Genomic DNA, 9,369 nt, shown 5'->3' with positions numbered 1-9,369 from the left:
ATGCGCTTGCTAATATTGGGTTGTCATTGATTGACATGTCATGGTGGGATGATCATCCTCCTTCCATCGTTGATCATTGCCGGCGAGATGCACTTGGTCTCCCGAATTTTCGTTTTTGTTAATGTCTTTGTCATGTGTTCATTGATGTTTTTATGTGATTCTTTGTTCCTCTATAAAAAAGGTTATTTGTACTATAAGGCTGACATTGGCCTAGTCCTCAAGCTTCTTGTACCTTTTTTATTTTATCAATAAATTTACATGGGGGGATGATGAGTTAATCCCTCTACGCTTACAAGAAAAAAACAATAATAATAATAATAATTTGCTTCTGACACTAAAATCGTAACTTAAAAACAGGATGTTGCACTATATTGTAGATTGTAGATATAGCATATAACCACATGGCTTCCGAGCACTGAAAATCGTCTCTTCATTGATGATGACATACTGTATATATAGGTTTGAAACTTACCAGGAAAAAGATAGTCATATACGTTCCGTTCAAATAATTCTGATGAAGAGTTATTTTGCCGTACGAGGTAGAAGGCCAAAACCCAGACAAGAAGAAACTGACTGGTTAATAATATCTTCTATTCCATGCTTGTAATTGAAACCTAAATCTCCTAGCTTCTTTGAAGATAACTCAGAGGGTACTGGATTATTCTGTTCTTCCTCCACCACAATGCTGCGTATGAATTTTCAAGGATATAAACAGGTAAGTCGTATAGAGCTAGCGTTACTTGAAAACTCCCAATATAAACCAGAAAATATAACTACCTCTTTGAATCTGAGGAAGGAAATGCCTGAGCTAGATAAAGAACCAACTTAGACATTGGACAACTTTGGGCAGCACATATATATCTACCTTCTGCTTCATCATGCTCCATCAAAAAAATGTGGGCATCACATATGTCCTCAATGTGAACTAAAGCAATTGATCCCATTCTTGCATTTACAGCAGATAAGATCCCATAGAGCTCAGAGTCACCTACATAAATTAAAGTCCGACAATATCAGAATGTTAAATTTTGTTTAAACTTCCATTTAGATTTTAATGGTCAGAAAGATAAGTACCTGTTAATGGTGACAAAAGAACTCGAATGCTTAATGGAACATTGGAAGTGAGAAATGGTCCTCCAACAGTACTTGTAATTACTGCAACAAGATTGATCCCATTTTCACTTGCAAATCTAAATGCTGCTTCCTCCGTAAGGATCTTTGAAAGAGCATAAACCTGTCAAAGAACAAAGTTTCTTGTGTCTTTAGAATTAGTAATATAAGTTGATTAAACTAATTAACAAGTAACAATAGGTACGTAGAGGAATAAGCATTACCCATCCACTTGCTTTTGCATCCGAGACGCGATCAACTGGAGTTTTGCAAGATTCATCAACTACAGAGATTGGATTGCCACTGCTATCTTTGGCAGTCATAGTACTAATGGAAGAGGTTAGCACAACTCTATTCACGGTACCCGATTTCAGACAGGATTTGAGGAGGTCCAAGGTTCCTTTGATTGCAGGGTCGATGATATTCAATTGAACATAACCCTCTTGGAGGTACAAAAATAATTTTGATAAGAAAATTAGCATTATGCTCAACCAAGTTATATGAGTGCAGGATCATGTGCTATTTTTTGTAGTACAAAGATAGCAGATGGAGTATTCATAAGGGAATCATTAGCTTATGAGTATATATACCACTGTTCTCTGCCGCAGGAACACTGAATTGCATGGATGCTGCAACATGAAAAACGCCATCACAGCCCTTAACAGCCTCATCGAAGCTTCCTTCTTCTTCCAAATCAGCTCGGAGTAATCTCAACCGGTCACTGCCGGCCCATAATGGTAATAGGTGCAAACACTTGGCTGTGATATTAGGTAACTGATCATTTAGGCTTTTATAACATTCTGCATATATATCAAAAAAGATAAAACCAGTACAATAGAACGTAATCGGTATATTGACATGGAGTTGAAATTGACTATGAACTGGATTATGTTTCCTCCTAAATAATTTAATTTTTAACAACTAAAACTGGTCATTAACAACTGAACAAGATCAGTATGACTAGATGAGGTTTCTGCAAATCATATGACTTCTTGTTTTTGTTATCCTGTGGAGTTTGATGTCTATCTCTACTCTTTACTATTCTGCGTGTACTGCAGAAAGTCAATATATGCAGACTTCAAAACTGAAAACTATTAGATATCCTAAGTTCCTAACAGAAACCCAGACCCTCGACATTGTGAATTCTGGATGAAGGCTATAATTTATAAATTTGTTTTTCTATTAAAAAAAAAAACCCAGACCCTTCTGCCCCAATAGGGATGATATATAAAAAAGAACAGACCCAATAGAAATATAATCTTCATCAAGTCCCGGACCTGATACCCAGTAACATGTTCCCCAGATCCCAGAAATATATGCAGACTTCAAAACCAAAACGACAAATTACCTCATGATGGAAGCATGCATGAACCTTTTGAAAAAGAAATAAAATAGAAGCTCAACACAAGGGCCAATGGTATAGTAGAAACTTGGATTATTCATGAGCTAAGATTTGAAGATAGATCAGAGATGCATGTCTGGTAAAAATTGATCTCGATAGCGAGAGTTCATCTGTCCGAGTTCTCAGTCTCTCGCTTCGTTTTTTTTTTTTTAAAGGGTTTAGGGTTTAAGGTGACTTTTTCTTTTTCCTTTTCTAATATGAAAAATGCTAAAGACACCAAAAAATTATACAGAAAACCTATACCAAATGATGTGGCATGTGCCACTTCATTCATTTTAATCCTTGTAATTTCCAACATGTATACTGATAACTTTGGCTAAAATAAAAATCAGCAATTACGATAAAAAATAAAAATAAAAATATTTCTTGAACTTAGGGTTTGTTTACCCAGAAAGGCTTCACCAGAATTTATCTCTTCATATGAGTTTGTTTGTCTTCCCAATCTCTCATATCATCTATGGTTCTGAGACTTTGATAAAGAAATTGACACCACCTGATCACTTGATGGCATGGAACAATTCTATAGCTTCTGTATTTAGCCATGACCATGTCTAATAGACATCGATTTGAGAAGTCTGCCGGGAACAAAATTGGCTGCTATTGGCATAACCCATATCTATTGGTATAACATACATCAATTTTGGTTTAACAGATATCTATTTGTTATGATACTTCAATCTGGGCATCAAGAATGTAGAGAGCCACAACCCAGATATGGGGATATCTTCTAAATCAATTTGGTATTCTTTTATTTAAGTGTGTTTTTATTGAATATGAGTTTTTCTTAATTCTTAAAAAGAATAGAGATTCATTTTATATCCAACAAGAAAATCCATGTCAAAATAAACTTCAAAGAATCTGATGATATAGCATGTGCCAACTCATTTGGTAATCAAATTTGGTACAAAATTTTGGTGTAGCACTACTCAATATTGATTTAGAATTATTGATCAGTGGTAAACGTATTACCAATGTAGTTGACAAAGGAAGACAAATAGTAAATTAAAATAAAATCAGTGGAAAAAGAAAACTTGCGGAAGGAAAATAATTGAGAATTTGAGAGGTAATCCAGAGTTGTGGCCTACAAATTATACTAATAATGCAACACACATGTACAGCATTGGATAGTTCCAAGATTACTGGCGTCCGCAAAGAATTGATGATTCAAATTTGATTAAACACTCCACCAACTTCAGAAAGCTGGTGCTAACTTCTATATTGTTCTTTGTTCTTTGTACCACATAGTTTGATGAATTTATAGAAGAAACCCTAAAACATGAAAATCAAATTGAAACAAAGAAAAGTGAGAGCTGAACTCTACCAGGATCGCGTACTGTGGCATGAACCGTGTGGCCTCTTTCAAGAAGAGTCTTCACCAACCAAGATCCGATATAACCGGTGGCTCCGGTGACACAGTAAACTGCCGGAGCTCCATTTCTATTGCCCTCTGATTCTGAACCCTCCATTTCTTCAATTCATATAGCTCTCAAGAACAAAACCAGTGTACGTGGGCTATCTTAGAGGGACCTTGGTAGCAGTTTAGTCTATGAAAGAAGCTTAATTATATAATCAGGATGGTGGAACACTGGAACCGGTGGAGTCGTGAATCATACAGTGAATACAATACTCATTTGCCTTTTTTCTTTTTTTATAGTCTGTTTCATGTGCAAAAGATCTAGTATAATAAGAAGCATCTAGACGACTAAGCCTGTGACTGTTATATAGAAGACCTGGCTTCTCTGCTTGGAATCACTCGTATGCTGACACGTCATCAACCATCAATCCAATGGATAGTATTCAAAGAACTCCACAACACAATTCAATTCTTGCAACTACCACACCGAATCATTCATGGGCAACACAATTCTCTCTTTTATGGTTCCAGATTCATGATCTGCATGTGTATGGAAATGAATCAAATGATAATCATCATAATCAAAACATCATCACCTGCTTTTGAGCTTCCAAGTCCGATTAGAACTAAGCAACACCCACCCAAATACAATTAAACCAAAACCCAAATCAAATCACCAGCATGTAAGTGATGCAACCCAGCCCTTCTTATTGAGTACTGAGCACATAGCGGTACAATTTTCTTTAGCATCAAACCAAATTCAGAATCGAAACTAATCTGGTATAAAAGGGCCAAGTACGAAATACAGATCCCGGTGACCCCAGATCCCTTGTGCCGTAGCACCACCAGCTTGCGGCTCTCTTTCCCGTCGACGAAGTCGAAAACTTGGTCAATCTGCGCTCTTGTCGGCGTCGTACGATCACCACTTGCCTCCGGGTGTCAAATCCACAGATGGACTCCGGGAGCAAGGAGAGAGAGATTGATATTCTCTGTGTGGGTGTAAGACTTGTGTTTTGAGTTCTTTAATTGTTGTCTATTAGATCACCTACATGCGACGTGTCAACGAACGTAGGAGTGATTTCAAGCAGATCCTAGCACTCTGCTTAGTCCAAGCAGAGAAGCCGGATCCTTTGAAATATCACAATTTAGTGACATCTATAAAATATGAGAATGTGTTGTCCATGACATATGTTTGCCAAATGTTAGACTCATCGTCAGTCATTACAGTTGTGCACGCTTCATTCATGCACGGAAAAGAATGAAAAGACTAACCATTTTTGCTTACCATATTTTGGAAAATACAAGGGTAAGCAATAAGAGCATCTAATATGGCCTAACACTTACCAGTCACACATACAAAGAGGCAAGACGATTGTTAATACAACATGAATTTTTTTTTTTGGCGAGATAATACAACATGAATTTGAAGACAACAAAGTATCCATGCATGCCCCCAGCCCCCCAGCCCCCCAGCCCCCCAGCCCCCCATTTTTTTTCCCCTTCCATGTATATCCACATTTTCTGAAAATTGTGTAGATATTTTCTCCACAGTGACTGTTACTTTAATTAAGCTTTGCAGAATAACCCCGACTGGCTAAGCTGTGTAGACAATTTCCAATGACCTGTTCTAACATGCACCGCAGCACCAGTATCCAATCCATTCAAGATGCATTCCACGAACAAAGATTTGAATTTACTTGCACATTTTGGAGGAAGATCAACATTCATTTTGACAACCAGCCAATACAAATAAACAAAATTACATTGGGGGACTTTCGTTTCTGTTGCATGTGCCTCAGTCAAATACAAACAGCAAAATGATATTAATACATCTCATCAAGTGTCTAACTACATCATTGGTGACTCAAGAATTGGATCCTTATGCAGATACAGCTACTTCAGTTTTCTTTTTTTCTTCTTTCAACTTCTTCCAGTTCTCTGCATTGTCTATTATCTCACCCGTTTTAATGAGGTAGCGAACCCGTTGTCCATTTTCCAGGATCTTATGACCCACACGACTTGCTACGTTCTTTTCTTTTGAGTAAAGCATCACATTTGAGCTGTGGATAGCTCCTTCTACCTGAAATATTAGAATGTTTACTCGTAATCAAATGCAACTAGCATGCAAACAGATGAAAAAGTCAGGTGATGACTCTCTAGGAAAGAAATAGAACCTTGATAATCTGTCCTGGTTCACCCTCTTCTCTGCTCTTCATATGCTTTGTCTTCAAATTTATGTCTTTAACTATCACAGTACTATTGTGCTTAAATATCTTAGTTACCTCTCCAGTTTTACCCTTTTCATGTCCAGATATGATTTTCACTGTATCTCCAACCTTAACATGCATTTTGTGTAAAATTGGCAGACTGTTCGGCTTGCATTCCTTCCGCTCCCATTGCTTCAACTGTCAGAGGAAGAAAACAATAACATATCAGGAAAATCGATGTATAGCCTAATAATTCTACAGCAGTGCCCATCTAAGAGAATAGATTGTGACTAAGGAAAGAATGCTGCATAAAATTTGTGTGGACTATTTTTATGACCAGATGAAGGTCAAAATTATGTGAACCAGGCATATGCCCATGCATATTGAAATGAAGTTTTATTTAAATCAAGGTGCCCTTTATACGGCTTTTCCACAATGGTGCCTGAATATCCCAGAGTGGCAAATTTCACCACATCTATGAAGTCAAATTGCAGACTAAAAAGTGCTTTAGAAAGTACTATTACAAAGAAGATAAAGAATTACTTCAAACCTCTTTGAATGAAAGCAACTTCATTACCCTCCTTTAGGTCCTAAATTGACAAAATCTTTTTCCTTTTGTAAATATGATATGCATTCTAAGGATCAGAGAAAGTCATAACAATTAATTGGACAAAAACATACATACTCATGATACTAACCTTCACTACAATCTGACAAGGCTTTGATGTTAACATACCCTGCACAAATAACAAACAACAATAACTGTTATGAATTACTCCTCTATTCCCCCATAATCAGAACAACTCAAATCAGAACTGTTTTCCAAAAAAATCTCATTACATTGACAGTTTACCAATATTGTATCTCTCTAATGACAACAATCATATATATATATATATACAAAACCAAAGTAGAATTTCCAGCTCAGAAATAGAGTTCAGATGTTCAGAAAATCACACAGCTAATATCAACACTGTCAAGCACAATGAATCTCATCTGTTGACATCATTAAGGGATAAACTATAAAAAGAAATACAATCACAGTAGTAGAATGAACTGTGCAGTGTCACAGTCAGTATGCGGGCAAAAAAAGCCTTCCTCACAACCATGTAAACCTAACGTAATGCCACGCTGACACAATCGTCTTTAAAGTGAAAACTCGAAAGTTTCACTTGAGAGCATTCAACTCATACATTTCAGTTCTGCACTAACTTATGGCAGCTATGTGCACTGAAAAAATAACCACGAGAATCCCACATTAGTTCAAGGGATAGGCTCATCTAAAGATATTCGTACATTGCCATAGCATACGATGATTATGGAAAAAGCTTCATTGAAGGAAAAAAAAAAAACACAACACACACACACACATCATGTTTATATATCAACAAAATACTTGGAAATAGTCCACTGTTTCTACAACCTCTCAAATCCAAAGCAATTCAGCAATGTATGAAATGTACACTGACACCCATCACCTTTTTCAAATAAATAATCCTAAGGCGGTTTAAACATATGAATAAGAATTCAACTGCACAGAGACAATGAAGATGACCACAATGTTTACAGACGTTTAGCACAAACAAACAAGTACCCAGTCCAATTTCAGAAATACCCAATTTGAAGTTGCCAAAAATAAAGCAGAAGCAAGAGTGAAAGTTTGAATTGAAACAATGAAGGAGGCTAGAGACAGAGAGTAAGAAAACAGAGAATGAAGGAGGAGAGAAGTAGTACCGGAAGAGGGTAGATAGTGAGGGGAGAGAGGCGTTGGCCGAGGAAGGAGTTGGAGGAGAGAGAAAGAGAGGTCATGGAGCTCTGGAGTGCAGTCATGGCTGCCATTCTCGTTTGCTTCACTGGAACTTAGGCGAATGGATAACACAGTGAGAGCGCACAACATAGAAGAGTAAAGAGGATATTGGGCATTTCAGTAATATCGTCGACTGATTAATTGGGAATAAAACGACGACGTAGTCTATGCCTCTTTTCTTTTCTTTTTTTGAAATTGGCTGGTTGAACATGCTTTACATTTTTGATTATAGTATCAATGAAGGATAATCCAATAATGAACTATGGGTCTAGTGATACTGAATCTCATGATGTATAGACTTTAGATGATGTTCCGAGTTTAAATTCGTTCTGTAAAAAAGAAATAAAGATTTTATATCTGAAAGTCAATCTGGTAAAATTGAAGATAACAGCATTGCTGCATATTTTCCATTGACAAAATCATACGCCGGTGTAAATACTAAATAGTGGAGAGTAAGTAAAAAAAAAGAAGGTAAATCTTCCTTCATTTCAATTTATCCAAGCATGGTACACAAGTTTGGAATCTGTCCCTTGACCAAAACAAGGAAAAGGGGAAAAGAGAAAGAGAAAGAAAGAAGGAGCTGTGTACAAAGAAGGGGCTGAACTGAACCCTATGTCACTTTAGCAGACATCAGAATTACACTGTCTGCTGTTTCTATCCCATTAAAGACTGCACATATATAAAAACCCAAAGCCAAAAAACCCAAGAACCAGAACGAATGAACAAATGGAAGAACTGATGCCCTATAAATCATATGTATCGGCTGTGCTGTCCATTGACTCATCTCTTTGATGTTCAGCCATTTGAGTTTTGGTTTCTGGTTGGTTCACGTCAATCGTAACTTCATCGGTCAATGATGACAACGATTTCACATGGTGCTTTCTGTTATGCCTCACTTTGAGCATTCGTGATAGCACTTGTACAATGTCTCTCATGGAAGACCGCTTTTTTGGGGACCGGCTAACACATTTATATGCAAGGGCTGCCAGTTCATTAAGCTCTTGCACGTCAAAGTTCCCATTAAGACGGGAATCCACGATTTCCTCCCAGCCAAGTTTCCCCTCCGTATTCATTGCTGCCTATTGTTCATAAAGAAAATTCATTAGATATGCAAGTAAATAGCACTCAATGGATCTGTAAGTGGATATTCTGCAGGATGAAAGAAAAGGTTAACTTCCTTTTTAGAGAGCAGACACTTACACCTAGTTTCTTCGTATCTACAAACACCTAATAGAAGAAGCATGCACAAAAGCAATTCGATGCATTTTTATGTATTCTGCTGTGCCATCACTATAGCAGACACGTATAAAGACAACTTAAGAAAACACTATACAACTGTTATGTTCCTGGGTTATCAATATTGCAACCTCCATGAATAGTGTAATAGGGCCAAATTATGTCCCCTTAAGTTCCTCTTTTGTGTGTGTGTGTGTGTGTGTGTGTGAGAGAGAGAGAGAGAGAGAGAGAGAGAGAGAGAGAGAGAGAGAGA

At 37.1% G+C, this 9,369-nt stretch overlaps 3 protein-coding genes across 3 annotated transcripts in view; all 3 read right to left on the bottom strand.

The window, feature by feature from the left end:
* Positions 1 to 316: 316 nt before the first annotated feature.
* On the bottom strand, positions 317 to 4,012 carry LOC101292386 (dihydroflavonol-4-reductase-like). The gene is made up of 6 exons (XM_004294280.1): positions 3,834 to 4,012; positions 1,701 to 1,868; positions 1,335 to 1,552; positions 1,075 to 1,234; positions 778 to 988; positions 317 to 685 (listed from the first exon to the last, which is right to left on the bottom strand). The coding sequence occupies exons 1-6, from the start codon at positions 3,976 to 3,978 to the stop codon at positions 523 to 525; spliced, it is 1,065 nt and encodes a 354-aa protein (XP_004294328.1). The 5' UTR covers positions 3,979 to 4,012; the 3' UTR covers positions 317 to 522.
* A 1,538-nt stretch (positions 4,013 to 5,550) lies between these two features.
* LOC101292098 (50S ribosomal protein L24, chloroplastic-like) lies at positions 5,551 to 7,978 on the bottom strand. Its single transcript, XM_004294279.1, has 4 exons — positions 7,808 to 7,978; positions 6,772 to 6,810; positions 6,041 to 6,271; positions 5,551 to 5,946 (listed from the first exon to the last, which is right to left on the bottom strand). Exons 1-4 carry the CDS (start codon positions 7,910 to 7,912, stop codon positions 5,746 to 5,748), a joined length of 576 nt encoding a protein of 191 aa, XP_004294327.1. The 5' UTR covers positions 7,913 to 7,978; the 3' UTR covers positions 5,551 to 5,745.
* Positions 7,979 to 8,561: 583 nt separating this feature from the next.
* Positions 8,562 to 9,369, bottom strand: part of LOC101291802 (probable leucine-rich repeat receptor-like serine/threonine-protein kinase At5g15730-like) — a 4,601-nt gene continuing 3,793 nt past the window's right edge. The window contains exon 8 of the mRNA XM_004294278.1: positions 8,562 to 8,959. Within this exon, the coding sequence (XP_004294326.1) occupies positions 8,624 to 8,959 (336 nt within the window). The 3' untranslated portion in view covers positions 8,562 to 8,623. The remainder of the gene's footprint in view (positions 8,960 to 9,369) is intronic.

This window comes from Fragaria vesca, linkage group LG3 (assembly GCF_000184155.1).
Source record: "Fragaria vesca subsp. vesca linkage group LG3, FraVesHawaii_1.0, whole genome shotgun sequence".
NCBI lineage: Eukaryota > Viridiplantae > Streptophyta > Magnoliopsida > Rosales > Rosaceae > Fragaria > Fragaria vesca.
This window is presented reverse-complemented; position numbering and strand designations above follow the sequence as displayed.